This window comes from Schistocerca serialis, chromosome 3 (assembly GCF_023864345.2).
Source record: "Schistocerca serialis cubense isolate TAMUIC-IGC-003099 chromosome 3, iqSchSeri2.2, whole genome shotgun sequence".
Lineage (NCBI taxonomy): Eukaryota > Metazoa > Arthropoda > Insecta > Orthoptera > Acrididae > Schistocerca > Schistocerca serialis.
The window spans coordinates 360,150,828-360,167,857 of NC_064640.1; the positions used below are offsets into that span (position 1 = coordinate 360,150,828).

At 38.9% G+C, this 17,030-nt stretch overlaps 1 protein-coding gene across 7 annotated transcripts in view; it reads right to left on the bottom strand.

Moving 5' to 3' along the window:
• Positions 1 to 17,030, bottom strand: part of LOC126470165 (cAMP-regulated phosphoprotein 21) — a 1,039,480-nt gene that overhangs the window by 185,062 nt on the left and 837,388 nt on the right. For all 7 annotated transcript variants that reach the window (XM_050097798.1, XM_050097794.1, XM_050097797.1 and 4 more), the window contains one exon: positions 3,797 to 3,921. In XM_050097798.1, coding sequence (XP_049953755.1) covers positions 3,797 to 3,921 — 125 coding nt within the window. The remainder of the gene's footprint in view (positions 1 to 3,796; positions 3,922 to 17,030) is intronic.

Sequence of the window (17,030 nt, forward strand, 5' to 3'; positions counted from 1 at the left end):
CAAAAGAAATGGCACCCCAGACCATCACACTTGGTTGTCACACTGTATGGCTGGCAACAGTCAGCTTGGTATCCCGTTACTGTCTCACGCGTCTCCAGACATGACTTTGCTGGTCATCTGGGTTCAGTTTGAAGTGGGACTCATCACTGAAGACAATTCTATTTCAGGCTGGATGTGCCAGACACCACTGCAAACGGGCTTGTTGGTGTGCACAGGTCAATGACATTCAGTGCAAGGGGTGCTGTGAACTCAGCCTCCTTTCTGTGAGCCACCTTTTAATGGTCCTTGTCATCAATGTAGCACCAGTTGCACATTGTATTGATGATAATGAGGAATTTGGGTCTCTGACTGCCTCTCTGACAATTGCAGAGTCTTCGCATTCTGTCATCTTTCTAGGTTGACTGCTTCCTTCCTGACAGTGTGTTCAGTCATGGATCACTCATTCCTGCCAACACCATTGAATAGTTGCATCACTTGTATTCAAATGTTGAACAACTAGCCGATTACTCCAACCAGCTTTTTTGAGCCCAACTACATGTCCCTGCATATATTGTTCACCTGTCTGCCTGTGAGACATAGCTACTGTCCAGTTGAGTACAAAGAATGAAATTTGCAAAGACTTTATGCCCTGGAGTCGACATGTCCCCTGTTTACTATCATTGCAAGGTGTGCAAACAAATTATACTGCAGCATCTCACATTCATTTATCGGCTGTCAAAGATTACAGTTTTGCATTTTCTGTCAGTATATGTATGAATATCAACTTGTGAGAAATCTGCATAACTCCTTTGTGGTGCATCATGTTTTTCTTGTCTTAGAGTATATGTTGTGGTCTGACGAGTGCACATAGAGAACCAAGAGTGGGAGAATGGGCCAAAAAATGCATAGTGAAAGGAGAAAACTAAAACTAAATATGAAGCTAAAATCATGGGTTCGGAGAAGTTTGCATTTAATTGGTGTAGAGAAGTGAGCAGAAAAGAGATGAGACATATACAGGGTGATTATAATTAAAGTTTAATTTTCAAACTGCTGTAGAAATAACACCCCTGGTCAGAATGATGTCAAATTGCAATGGAATATTATCGGAGAAGGGGCAAAACGTAAGGCAGAAGAAAAATAAATAGTTACAAAATGTAGCAGTATATGGCACTCTAAGCATCAGAATTTAATAGTGGTCGACTACAAATGACAGATGAATTATACAACAATGCCTAAGGTGTTGATGTTAAACAAATTGTACTACTCAGTGTGAATGGGTGTACAGGTGAGATACTGTTAGTTACATAAGCCCATCCACCATAGGAAGGTGATACCACATCGGATGGGAAAAATAGGTTTTTAATTATCCAGAGGCCAAAAACCGCATAAAAAGCAGCACTCACATGGGTTTTTAATTGTCCTGAGGCCAAGAACCACATAAAAAGCATCAGTCACATCGGTTTTTGATTCTCCTGAGGCCAAAAACAATGCAAAACACATTACTTACATTGGTTTTTAATTGTCCTGACGCCAAAAAATGCATAAAAAGCATCAATTAGAATCAAACTGGATTGTTAATTTCCATGTGACATGCACAAAAACATGTTCAATATGTTGTCCACCATTTTCTGCAACAAGTTGAAATCGAGAAAAAGCATGTAATTGCTTAGGCTTCCTCGGCCAGAGTCAGTTGACATAAAAGTTTTCTGCGAATGGTACCGCGTCATTATGTAAAAATTACTGCTGCTGGTGAAAAACCAATGTTTCAGCCATGGTTGCAGTGGCCTGGGTAATTAGAACGCCACTGCAACCATGGCTCAAACATTGGTTTTTCTCCAGCAGCAGTAGTTTTTACATTATGATGCAGTACCATACACAGAAAACTTTTGTGTCGAGAAATAGCATGTTCCACAACTGAGCCAAGTGTTTCTGAGATCACGTTCAGAATGTGTTGCACAATGTGTGCCTTCAATGCAGCTAAGTTTGCAATTGGAACACTGAACACAACATCTGCCCCACAGCCAGCAGTCACACAGATTAAGATCAGGTGAGCAGGATGGCCAGGCTGTTAGGAAATAGTGGCTGATAATTCTAGCATTTGCAAAATGGTGCTTCAGCAGCTGCTTAACTTGATTTGAAATGTGTTTATGAGTGCCATCTTGCACAAAAATGATCCCATCCCTGCTGCTGGAGAGCTGGAATGATGTGTGTGCACAAAAGACACTCATAGCACTTACCAGTGGTGGTACAGGTAACGGGACTGGTAGCACCTGTCTCTTCAAAAAAATATGGCCCTATGATAACTGATGCCATAAACCCACACCACACAGCAACCTTTTCAGGATGAAGTGGTACTGGTTTATTTGCGTGAGGATTTTCTGTTGCCCATATTCGATAATTCTGTGTATTGACATATCCTGTCAGATGGAAGTGGGCTTCATCTGTCCACAAAATCTTCCACAGAAAATCATTGTCCACTTCCATGTGAGCAAGAAATTCTAAAGCAAAGGTCTCTCTTACTGGCAGGTCAACAGCAAGCAACTTGTGACTTGTGCACATGGGTAATTTTGAATGGATAGCTAAGAAGGATTTTTCATAGGATTTTACGCACCGTGCTCAAGGGTATGTCCAATGTTTGGGCAATTCTCCATGCACTACACGTTTGCACACTACCAATTGTCTCCTCCTGCACTGCTGTGGCCACTGCTTCCACTGACATCAAATCAATTTGTTTCCTCCTTCTACCAGGCTGTACATAAAAAGAACCCATCTTTTCAAATTTCTGAATCATTTTCTCCAGACCTGTGGCAGTCATCAGAGCAATTTCTTTTTCAAGCCCTTCATTGTCAAGAACTTCTGCAAGGCGATGTGTGCACAGTTATAATTCTTGTAATACAGCTTTACAAGCAGAGCGTGATCCTGCATTGAGACAGCGAACATTGCAGACACGAAAGGAGGAAAAGCTGTGTACCTCATGTGTTTATACCAACTTAAATGGGTTGTGCGCATGTCAGGTGTTTTCATTTGCATATTATGACACATACAGTGCCATCTATTGATCAATTTTCACACTATTTGTATCTTCTGCCATACGTTTTCCCCCTTCTCCAATAATATTCCATTGCAATTTGACATCATTCTGACAAGTGGTGTTATTTCTACAGCGTTTTGAAAGTTTGACTTTAACTATACTCATCTTGTACAGTTGAATGGGAACAGAGGACTGTATGCTGGAAGACAACAGATACTTCTCCTTCCCTCATTCAAGCACCAACTTTTCTTAATTGTACAGGTGTTTACTAACCCTCCAACAGACCCTACTGTACTCTGGATGTTCCTCAGACTCCATTATTTCCTATATTCAATTTGCTATTTCAGCTTCACAGCTGTACCCACTCTTTCATACACTACTCAGCCAAATATTCTTAACTTCATTCTGTTCCCTCCTTCTCACATTTTACTTTTGTTCATGACCCATTCTTCCTCCCTACTTTCACAATGTCTTCTGAATCATCTGTCTCTAAGGTGATCATTTTTTCATCTTCATCTCCTGATTTCATATACTCCCATGTGGAAGCTTAGTGCTGCCCTTGCACAAGTATTCCTTGCCCACCGGTTTCTCTCTGTGTCCCCAGTAGCCACACCCTCTGCCTGAACCTTGCTACTTCTTTCTCTCTCTCTCCTGCAATTACATCACCTGACCCACCTCTTACAGCAATTAGACACTGAACAGCACTTCTTTTCTGATGCTGAGAAGGTACACAAAATGTTTCTTTCAATTGATGTATTAACATTAAGCTAATTAACTCAATCTTACCTCCTATCCCTTTCATGAAGTAGATTTGCACGAAGCTGGTTAGATGTGCCACTATCTGAACTGCTCCACTGCTGGATATCACTAGGCCAAGGGAAATCCTCTTGACTGCTTCTCAGAGATGAATTCTGGACAGAATCATAACTATGTGTCAGTAATTCACCATCATTATTGTATAAAACAAAAATATGATGAAGAATATCAACACTGAATTTAAAACAATAATAATCTTAATCCATGATTTCTGTATTCTATATGCAAATTGGCCACATCTATATCTGTCAAAAGCTGTATTCATCAGATAAAGAAATCAGTCATCACAATCTGTGGAGTAAGGTGCGTGAATGCTGTAGTCAATGAAATTATTAACATTCTAATTCTGTTTTATGCAGGTAGTGTTACACTTTAATTCACTTTCACTGCTGTATTTGCACTATAAGTATGAGGTACTTAAAAGCACACACAGAGTATTTGTGTAAGATTGGGACTTCAATAGGTAACTGTCAAAGAAAACATTACATTACTGCTTGATATGAGAGACAAAGTAAATCGAAGTAAGATCACAGAAATTGTTCAAAAGGGTTTCCTGTAGCTCACTATTTGAAAATAAAGAACAATGGATACTCACTTATGGTAACTAAATGTTTTGTTCCTAAAATTAATGAAAGAATACTTTGTGTTTGGAACTGAGAAATGAGAAAACATTTGAGATATTAATAATGGATTACATAGGTACTGAAAAATAGCTTCCAGACACTAAAGTATTCTCTCCAGCACCTTTTATTAACAAGATTGATAAAGCTAATGTGGATTAGAATTTTAAGTCATAACCCAAATACATGTGTTCTGGCAATATGTAAAATTACTCACAGAGCACAACACTTTAAATTCTGTTGGAATATATTAGTGAATTGATAATATAGTCTGTAAAATGGTTAAACAGTATTCTATCAATTGTAACTTTGTACTTAGTGATTCTCACATGGTTTGAAAAGTGAGTCAGTTCCTCTTAAACTGATGGTTTTCATTTGATGAAAAATGAGAAAATCATGTAGTAAAAATCTAGGAATTTTATTTTATGTAGACAGACTTTTCAAATTAATTTCATGTTGCACTAAACACACCAGCAGAAAAAGATTACACCCTGAAAGAAGGTTTCCATTATGATACGATGACAGCACCTGGCAGATAGTAGATGTACTGGTAATGATTTTAATATTATCTGCCAACAGACAGCATGGTGGCATAGCTACCAGAGTGCCTTTTACTAGAGAATGCTCACAGCCAGAAGGCTCAGTGTGGTGCAGACATGTGAGGCAAGCAGCTGCACTTATGATTCCTACAGCCAACTGAGCAAGTTTGAAAGGGTCTTCCTGAGTAGTGGGATGGTCCTTTTGGAGAATTGGCACTCATATTGGATGTACTGCATGAATTGTGCAACAATGCTGGTGTCAGTGGTCACATGAACACGCCCACATGTGTAGATAGGTTCTAGATGTCCACACACCACAGGGTAATGCCCACCCACACACAGCCTGTGAAACTCAATGTGCTCTGCAAGATGTGCAGCAAATTCCATAGTGAGAATGATCTCCACACTTATTTCCCATCAAGCACATATGGGATATGATAGCATGAGAAGTGATTCATGTGACTCATCAACCAACAACTCTAACAGATCTACATGAACAGGCCTAGAAAGCATGGAATAATGTATCTCAGGACAGCATTCACTATCTGTATGATCGACTGGATACCAGAATCAGTGCCTGCCCATGGAGGCTACACCACATACTAATATGGGTGTTTCAGGAAGGGTTGATAGCTGGAACCTTAGAACCGCTTGTGCTACTGATCTGCAAATGTACTCATTTCAAGTACTCCACATGCACTTTTGCAACAATAATTCTTGACTGAACTGGAAACCTCTAAAAGCATGTACTAAGTTTTTTTCCAGCAGCATATATTAAGGAATGCTGAAATTAATTTGAAAAGTAATTGAAGTTTGATTTTTTTGTTAGCATTTCTTTCCTTTATTTCATGCATAATTGGGTTTCAGCTTTTCCTCACTCATGAAGAAAGATTACTGAACTTTGTTATGCCTGAGCTAAGTCAAAAATCAGGCAGAGCCATAGAAAACTTTTTTTGAGTAGGTACCAGAAAATATGATTTGTAAACTTATAAGAGATTCAAAAACAAATTATACTGAGCGCAACTTACTTTAGACAAATAAAGTTATATTTTGAATCCAACTGAGAGTAACACAAATGTACATTGATAAATATGTTGAAGGATGTTTCACATGTATGTTGAATCAATTATGTTTCCTACAACGTGTAGCAGTATTTTATGACACTTCTTGATCCCCTGTCAGCAGAGTGAGGAATCTTCCTGTGACAGATCTAGAGAAATTAATATGCATATAAATAATACTGTTTTCATAAATGATTGTGTAATGATGAAGCATTACACTAAGTTCTTAACCTGTGAGCATTGTTTGGTTCTGATGGTCTTGAGCATGGCATTAGTGAGTTCTCACCCAATATATTTGCATTAATGTATAACGAAACTGGAGTGTTACAACATGAATGTCACAGATGTATAAATATTTATACACTTAAGTGCCAAAGAAACTTGTACAGGCATCTGTATTCAAATACAGATATATGTAAATATTCAGAAAATGGCACTGCAATCGGCAATGCCTATATAAGACAACAAGTGTCTGGCACAGTTGTTAGATCAGTTACTGCTGCCAGAAAGGCAGGTTAACAAGATTTTAGTGAGTTTGAATGTGGTGTTATAGTTGCACATGAGCAATGGGATGCTGTATCTCTGAGGTAGAGATGACGGGGGGATCTTCCCATACGACTATTTCATGAGTGTGCTGTGAATATCAGGAATCCGGTAAAATATCAAATCTGCAGCATCGCTGCAGCTGGAAAAAGATCCTGCAAGAACAGGACCAATGATGACTGGAGGGAGTTGATAAACATGACAGAAATGCAACCCTTCCACAAATTGCTGCAGATTTCCATGTTGGCCCATCAAAAAGTGACAGCATGTGAACAATTCAATGAAACATCATTGATATGAGCTTTTGGAGCCAAAGGCCCACTTATGTACCCTTGGTGACTGCACAACACAAAGCTTCATGCCTTGCCTGGGCCCCTCAACACTGATGTTGGACTGTTGATGACTGGGAACATGTTGCCTTGTTGGACAAGTCTCGTTTCAAAATGTATTGAGTGGATGGACATGTTTGGGTATGGAGACAATATCATGAATGCATTGACCCTGCATGTCAGCAGGTGACTATTATACTGTCTGATAACCTGCATCCATTCATGCCCATTGTTCATTCCAATGGATGTGGGCAATTCCAGAAGGACAATGCAGCACCCCACATGTCCAGAATTGCTACAGAGTGGTTCCGGGAATACTCTTCTGAGTTTAAACACTTCTGCTGACCATCAGACTCCCCAGACATGAACATTATTGAGCATATCTGGGATACTTTGTAATATGCTGTCTTCACTCCTTCGTACTCTTATAGATTTATGGACAGCTCTGGAGAATTCATGGTGTCAGTTGCCTCCAGCACTACTTCAACATTAGTTGAGTCCATGTCATTGTTTAGTGGCACTTTTGCATGGGGCCCTACATGATATTAGGGAGGTGTACCAGATTTTTTGGCTCCTCAGTGTATTTTGCAGGTGAACACACCTAGTTTGATTGGTCACAAGAAATCTGTGTTATGGTTACACACCTTTAAACCTATCTTGGTTTTATTTAAGAAAAAAGGTGTATTTTGCAGTATTATTTAGGAAGTAATTTGTTAATATTTTTACTTCAAATCCAGCTACAATATTCTATAGCAAACAAAGACTACAGATTTCTATGTGAGTTAATTAACCACTCTAATAAGAAAAAACTTCCGTTCATGTCATTAAGTAGTATGGTAACATGTGAACACTGAAGCCATTTATGATATATACAAGAACATAACTTCAAAACTTTTTAAGAGAGATTGTTAGATAGATCTACTTTGAGGCTTCAACACACTAATATTAAAAATCAACCATCTATGTAATGCAAATTTTACATGGATGAGAGTTGCAGTGTGGTTATGAGGAATATAGTGCACGCACATACACAGAACAACCAGCAGATGCAAGAATGATGTCATTAATCAACAAATAAAGAAATTAAAATTTGTTGTTAATAAAAATATATAAGAAATGAAACTGATTATAATAATATTTTAAAGCTGTTACTAGCATTTCTCAGTTGGCTAGTGTGGCCGATCGGTTCTAGGCACTTCAGTCTGGAGCCGCGCAACTGCTACAGTCGCAGGTTCGAATCCTGCCTTGGGCATGGATGTGTATGATGTCCTTAGGTTAGTTAGGTTTAAGTAGTTCTAAGTGATAGGGGACTGATGAGCTCAGATGTTAAGTCCCATAGTGCTCAGAACCATTTGAACCATTTTGAACCTAGCATTTCTCAACAGTTACCCTTGTATGATCATTATGGTTGTGGGATGGAGGTCAGTCGACCAGGAAAAAATAACTGGATAATAGCCTTCACAATGGCTGAAAGACAAAACTCATGGGTTTTTGACTAAAACTCCATTAATTTGTATATTTGAACTGCAATAACTGCACTCTGAGATCAGTCAGTCTTCAAATTATAGTTTCATTTATGTAAGATAAGTATCTTTCAGTGCATAGTATGAAGTATGTATGAGCAGAGCAAAGTGCATCATAGAAGAGTACTATGGTAAAATGGTGTCCATAAAAATAAAATAAGAGATAGAAAGAGGGAAAGGGGGGAAGTGGTAAGGCTGGAGGGAGTGGGAGAAAGGGAGGGACGGTGGGTGGGAGGGAGATGGGAGAGAGAGGGGGAGGGAGGGAGAGAGAGAGATTGAAGGGAAAGACTGAGTATCATGTACATGCTTCTAGTATTATTAACTAACTGAAATTATGTCACACATCACTTGAATGTTGCCAACTGGGCGATGAACAGTTGAAATAATTTTCTGATCATCATGATATAAACTTGTCATGCTTTTCCTAAATCACTCCAAGTACTAATATTAAAGAAATCATGCATATAATGCTACATGTTGTACAAAAAACATATTGCCTTGTAATAGGTAAAGTGTTTTGATGTTGATTTTATGTTATTTAATTTTATTTGATTTGACAATGATTTTGTATTAAGTTAGCAGTGGACAAAGATAGTGTTCATGTTCATATGGTTGGAATTGTTAAGGATGATGATCTTATTAAGAGTCAATGGTAAAAACTTTAGGAACAAAGTCCACCATAGTAGTAAATGTATTATTCAACCATCTAATGAAACTGCTACACAAATAAATCTAATTATTGTCTATTTATAACATTCTGTGTTAATGATATAATTACAGGTTTTTTTCAGCTCTTTAGGCTCTTTCTCACAACCTTTGCAACTAAGCCTCTTGATCCTCCTATAAATCTTCTTTCAAATTTCTTAATTCCATGTCCTCCTCCATTTGATTTATCCATCTTACTCAGGATCTCCCTCTTTTTGCCTTCTATGTATGTCGACACCTAGTAAGTTTTTCAGTCATCATTCATCCCTTAATCTTATCACATGCCCATATGATTTTAAATGCTGTTTTTCACCTCTTCAGTGATGAATTCCGGAGTGTTCATTTCCCTCCTGATCTCTTTATGTGGAATATACTCTCACCCTGAAGCCCTGCAATGTCTTCTCGAAAAATCCATTTGCACAGCTTCAAGTCTTTTCCATCTTTTTTTGATATTCTCCAGGATTATGCTCCATATAAACAAATGCTTTGAATTATTAATTCTTATAACTTTGTTTTTTAATTTTATTTGAGCAAAGGATATAATTCATTTTATTGACTGCTTTTTAGGCTTGCCTTGTCCCATGTCTTATTTCTTGTTTACTGGAACCCTAATTTGAGATTATAACTTCCATCTATTATAATGTCATGTAGTTAACTTCCTATACGAAGATATTTTGTTTCATAAAAATTTGTTGTTAGTCAATCTTTATTGTATGCTTCTAAGATTTTCTTCATCATGTACTCTGTATCATAATCATCAGCAGCCAATATTATTTGATTATTAGTGACAGAGAACTTGATAGGTAATCCCCATCTGTGTTTAGACCCATTCCTCGACACTTTTTTGCCCATTCTTCAAGAAATTTATTAAGATAATATTTAAAAAGAATAGGTGATATACAGCACCCTTGTCTAAGGCATGTGACTGTTCATATTACTTGGGAGATTTCTTCTCCTGTTTTAATTCTCATCTCTAATCCCTTGTAAACTTTTGAGTTGTAGCTACATATATCATATTTGTTGTGCTCTTATCAAGATAGCAATATAGATTTTTATTGGTAGTTTTATATACTTTTTTAAAAAATCTGTGAATTTCTACAGTTTCTTTTATATAAATATGCTATCTGTACAGATTGGACTGCAGTAAAGCCTCTTTGTTCTTCTCTTATTAGAACTTCATCCCCAGATTTTCTTTTATAATTCAACCATTCATCCTTCCCTCTGATGCAGTAATGGCAATCCCACTGTAGTAGTTGCTATTCTTTGATTCTTTTTCATGAATGGCATCATGTATGCTTTGCTCAATTCTTTTGGGGGTCATCTTATTTGATCAAAATTTTGTTATAAGTAAGTTGACTTATTTTTAGGGTGTCTTCTGTTGCATGTTTTATGAGCTCAATGGGAATTTCTCATGGAGAATTTCCATTTTTCATACTTTTGACTCATTTTTAACAATGTAGGAAAAGACAGATTGCTACTTACCATAAATAAGACATGTTAAGTTGCAGACAGGTGCAGTTAAAAAGATACATAAAGCTTTCAGCCACAGCCTTAATGAGAAAAAGAGAAACACACACCATTCATATACACAAGCAAACACACTTCATGCATTCATGACCACCCACTCCAGCATCTCGGACCAGAATGCTACTATGATGTGGGATTCAAGCAGCAATCTAGAGGGGGCAGGGAAGAGGATGGGACAGCAGTGTATGGGTGGGGAGAAAGACAAAAGCTGTCTGCTGGAGTGTGCAGGGAGGTGGGCAAAAGAGGAGTGAGAAAGGAGAGGAGCGAGAGAGGAGAAGAGTGGAGAAAGATGAGCAAGTATGTTTGTAGAGGGCAGCAAATAAACATGGTGGGAGAGAAGAATGGGGAGGAGATGATGGGACAGAGGGGGTGGAAACTGTTGGGTGGCGAGTGTGGGGACAGTATGTTATTATAGGCTGAGGCCAAGATAATTACAGGGTTGGAGAAAATGTTGTAAGGATAACTTACATCTGAGTAGTTCAGAAAAGCAGTGCTGGAGGGAAGGATCCAGATAGCTCAAGAAGTGAAGCAGCCATTGAAATCAAGTATGTTATGTTTAAGTGCATGCTGTGCCGTAGGGTGATCTACTTTGCTCTTGGCCACAGTTTGGCGATGGCTGTCCATCCTGGTGGGCAGCTGGTTGGTAGTCATACTAATATAAAAAGCTGTACAATGATTACAGCAGAGCTGGTAAATGACATGGCTGCTTACACAAGTGGCCCAGATCCTCATCAAGTATGATAAACCTGTAACAGGACTGGAATAGGAAGTGCTGGGTCGGTGGATTGGGCAGGTCTTGCACCTGGTTCTTCCACAGGGATATGATCCTAGTGGCAAGGAATTGGGATTGGTAGTGGCATAGGGATGGACTAGGATTCTGTGGAGGTTGGGTGGATGATAGAACACCAGTTTAGGAGTGATGGGAAGTATCTTGGGAAGGATGTCCTTCACTTCAAGGCATGACAATAGGTAAGCCTTGGCAAATGTCATGGTTCAGTTGTTCCAATCCAGGCTGGTAATGGGTGACGAATGGGACACTCCTTTGTGGCTGGTTCTTGGGGATGGTGGGAGGATTCAGGGTGTGAAGGGAAATGGCACAGGAGATCTGTTTGTAGACTAGGTCTGGGGGTAGTGTCTGTCTGTGTAGGCCTTGGTGAGACCCTCAGTGTACTGAGCAAGGGAGTTCTTGTCACTGCAGATGTGCCATACCCAGGTGGCCAGGCTGTACGGGAGGGTTGTTTCAGTGTGAGAGGGATGACAGCTGTTGAATTGCAGGTATCATTGGTGGTTGGTGGGTTTAATGTGGACAGGGGTGCAGATGGATCCATCAGTGAGTAGAAGGTTAACATCTAGGATGCTGGCACACTGTGTTGAGGAGGACCATGTGAAGTGGATTGGAGGGAAAGTGTTGAGGTTGTGAAGGAACAAACATTGGGTGTCTTTGTCCTGAGTCCAGGTCATAAAGGTATCATCAATGAACCTGAACCAGACTAGGGATTTGGGGTTTTGGAGGCTAGGAAGGTCTCTAGATGGCCTGTAAAAAGGTTGGCTTAGGAGGGTGCCATGTGCATGCCCATGACTGTGCCACAAATTTGTTTATGTACCTTCCCTTCAAAGGAGAAGTAGTTGTGGGTTATGATAAAGTTATTAACTTGAATGAGGAATGAGGTAGTGATTTTGGAGTCTGAAGGACACCGGGAAAGGTAGTGTTCAAATGCAGTAAGACCAGGGACATGAGGGATGTTGGTGTATAGGGAGGTTGCATCAACAGTGAGGTTCGGGATCCAGAAGGTAAAGTGGTTGGGATGGTGAACAGTCAGTGAAGGAAGTGATTATTGTCTTACACATGGGAGGATAGATTATGGGTAATTAGTTGGAGATGTTCGTCAATGAGGGCTGAAATTCATTTAGTGGGGGCACAATAACCAGCCACAATGGGGCATCCAGGATTGTTGGGTTTGTGGATTTTGGGGAGCATGTAGAAGGTGGGTGTGCAGGGTGTCATAGGGGTGAAAAGGGAAATCGGTTCAGGGGAGAGGTTCTGGAAAGGGCCTAAAGCTTTAAACAGAGATTAGAGGTTATGTTGGACTTCTGGAATGGGATAATTCTGGCAGAGTTTATAAGTGCAGGAGTCAGATAATTGGAGGAGGCCTTCCACCAGATAGTCACTGTGATTCATAAAACAGTGGTGTAACCTTTGTCTGCAGATAGGATGATTAGATTAGAATTTGTTTTGAGGTTGTATGTGACTATTCTTTCTTCTACTGAAAAGTTTGTTTTCTTATGATGGAACCTGGGGAAGGATGGTGAGGCTAAGTTGGAGGTAAGGAATTCCTTGAAGGTGAACAGGGGGGTTAGGTGGAAGGGGGAGGGAGGATAACAGTTGGATGGTGGTATGAACTGGAAGAGGCAGGGTTCAATGTTGGAATTAGAATGGTTTTGGTTGGAGAGACTGGCAGCAAAGAAGTGCTTTCATTGCAGGGATTAGGAGAAGGAGAGTAGGTCTTTGACAAGTCCAGAATGGTTAAATCTGTGTGTGGAGCTAAGGTGAGGCCTTTGGATAGAACTGAAACTTGTACAGGAATGATTTTCCTCTGGATTTGGTGAAGAGTTGGTGGGGAGTTTTTGGGCATGTGGCATGTTGAAAAGGTCAGCTAGGCATTCTAGTCCCTACATACTCCACCAGACAGTGCTTCTGTCTCTCCATGCCTATACACTACTATCCCTTCCCCTTCCCTGCCCCCTTGAAATTACTGCCTGCATCCCAAGTGATAGTTGCATCCTGGCCCAAGATGCTGGAGTTGGTGGTCATGTCAGCATGATGTGTGCTTGCTTGTGTGTATAAATTGTGTGTGTTTTCTTTTGCTGCTGAAAGCTATTGTGTCTTTTTAATTGTGCCTGTCTGCAAATTAACATGTCTCCTTTATGGTGAGTAGCAATCTGTGCTTTCCTATATTGTTGATAATCCTACCTGGAGTTTCCACTGTTTGACTGATTTTTGTAATCTTTCAAGCACATACTTAGCTCTATACCTCTTTGTTCCTACATGATTTCCATATGCATGAACTCTTCTCAGTCTTCTGTTAACATATTTTCATAGTATTTCACCCATTTTTCAGCTTTATCAGTGGCATATTTATATTGTTCTTCTTTTTTTTAGGTCCTTTGCTGTTCCAGGCTATTTGCAATTTTGCTTCTCGTATATATATCTCTCTCTACTTCCTCACATTACTTTGCCCAAATTAATGTTTAGCTTTTATTATCCTTTTTTCTCCTCTATTCTGATTCTAACAAACAGTTTCCATTCATCCTGACCTGCAGTAGGTAAGATTTTTCATTTGTGTTCCATTTATCATGCTCATGTCCTTCAGAAGCTGATGACATCAACTGATGTGGCACCTGTGTTTTAGGGATCAGACCTAAAGCTTCATAGGTAGCCTACATAATAATTTTTTGGCTGTTCATACATAACTTCTGCTGAGCCTTCCTTTAACTTTCTTATTTTCTTTGCCAAATATAACTCATACAGGAATTGTATGGACTCATCCTTCAAGAGTTCTGGGCTATATTTTCATTCATCATAGGCACTGTTTGTATTTTGAGTGTTCTCTGTTTTTTTATACCTAACTAAGATTTCTGCCTTCAGCAAAAGATGCTCAGTGCCAAATTCCCCTCCTTTATATATCTTTACACCCATACCCCCAAGGTGGGGATCTTTGCCTGCCCTTAACATAATGTAATCTTTTATGGTCTTAAGTTGTCATGCAGGTTGAAACAAAATCAATTTATTAATATTTTTATTTTGAAAGTATCCATTAATGATCTTTAGTTCATATTCTCAGCATATCTCAACCAGTGTTTTACCATTATGTCAAATCCTTGATGGAGGAATATGTAAAATAAGGGAAAGGGAACCATGCACTTACAGTGGACTCAGGTGTGGAGCACAATAACCCATACAAGGAAACAGAACAGCATTCACACTAGCTTTCGAGCACTAGCTTTTTCTCTAACAATTGTGCACACATTCACACAAACAGCCACACATATCCCCAAACTCTGATAAACACTCACCAGATGACACACAGATGGTGAAATCAGACAGTGTCCTGAGTAAAGACACTTCAACTCTCAAAATGTCATCATAAATTTTGTTATAAGCAGCTTTTTGGTGTATCTACTCTAATAAAATTTTATCAGTAAATTGTCAAAGCATTTGTAACAAAGTTCCCAAATTTACTGCCATCCAGGAAATTTCTCACACTCAGAATATTCATGGGATCAGGAGCTGGCTTAAGCTGAAGTAGAAAGTTATGACATCTTTAGTGAGTCGTGCAATGTATATTGAAAAGACAGATAATGGAATATATTTTCAGTTTGTATATAATAAATTTCCTTGAGACAGAAAAGCTTCTGTCCATGAATCAGCATGGTTTTAGAAAGCATTGCTGATGTGAGGCTCAGCTTGCCCTTTTGACACATTGTATCCTGTGAACTACGAATGAAGTGCAATAAGCAAATTCCATATTTTTATATTTCCGAAAAGCATTTGAAATGGTGCACAACTGCATATTGTTAATGATGGTACAAGCATGTGGAATAGGTTCACAGATATGTGAGTGGCTTGAAGATTTTTTAAGTATTAGAATCCAGTACACTATCTTCGATGGTGAGTGTTCGTCAGAGACAAGGGTACCATCAGGAGTGCCCCAGGTTAGTGTGATAGGACTGCTCCTTAGATGAGAGTCATTAAAAACCTGAATAAAGACCTTTATCTCTGTCACAACTGGAACCAAACTCATTTGGACATAAGCGCTGTACCAATGAGGTCATGGAATACCTTGCAGGTACATGCAGGTGGCTGAAGTATTCCTCATTTCCTGCAATCATTTTATAGCTGTTGCTAGATGCCAGTCTATAGCTCATCACCATCTACACAAAATATATACATTGTGTTTGTCTTGCAAATGTCATTCACAAATGCCATACTCATAAGCAGACTCTGTTAAAAGCTTTCAGGTAAAACTACTGGATGCCCATTGCACAGTTTTCTTGAAATGACTCTTATAGAAAGAGATATCAAGTAACAAGGAAAATATTATGAAAAGGATAGACTGCTATTCACCTTATAGTGGAGATGTTCAATCGCTTATGAGCACAAGAAAAAGACAGCTAAGGAAGTGAGCTTTCAGCCAAAAGGCCTTCAGTTAAAGTAGGCAACACACACACATTCATGCAAGCACAACTCAACATGCATAACCACCAAGGTCATGTGTGTGTGAGCTGTGCTTGCTTGAATGTGTTGTATAGTCTACTTTAGAAGAAGGAGTTTTGGCCAAAAGCTCACTTTTTTAGCAGTCTTTTTGTTGTGCCTGTCTGTGACTCATCACCTCTACTATATCTTTGTTGATCCATTGTTGGTACGGGACAGTGGTTGGTCAAGTACTTACCAAGGAAAATTGCCAAGCAGCCGTACATTTTGAGAAGGTATTTTATTTAGATAACCAGTTGTGGCATCTTATTAATGCCATCCTGAGGCCCCTAAGCAGTCCATGTATAGACAATGAGATATATTGATACTTACATAATTGGAGCCATCAGCATCTGGATTCCATGAATTCGTTTTTGGAGTGTTTACTTCAAAGACTTGACAACAATTATATCATGAATGGTCATCTATCCTTTTCATAATATTGTCATTATTCCATCTGGGATTTTGCATTGTTTGATTTAGACTAAAAACAATCCTTTTTTAAAAACTGGTAATATGTTGTTTTAGATGCAGTATAACTGTCAGAAAAAAAAACAGTTACACCTAAAATGGAAATGCACAGTTCATACAGATTAAAATTTAAAAACAGTTGTCTGCAGACATGTCTCCAACATGTTGAGAGTCATTTGTACAGACAATTCATAGCTGTGAAGCTTATATAGGTAGTGGATGTGCCACCTGTATAGTTCAGTGTTTAAGTGAACATTTCCAAGTCTTCTGTCAGATATTCATAAATGAATTATTTAATGAGTTAATAAAAATCATTTATATGATATCTATGACAATTGGGTTTGAGCAGACATCAGTCATTGTAAACTGCTATGCGGAAAGCAGTCTTAATTATGCACTAATTAAAAGCAGTGAATGAGGAAGAGAAACAGGGAATGTCATAATTTAAAATTCTTGGACAGTATAGAGGATTATATCAGTAGGAGAAAGAAAGTGGGGGATGTTGAGGTATGAGATATTTAATCACAGTTTATTGGTGTAAACATCACAGAACTGGCTTGAACTGATTTAGAGAAACCTCAGAAAACTTCAATTTGAATGTCAGCATGAGGAAACTTATAACACCAAGCCCATTT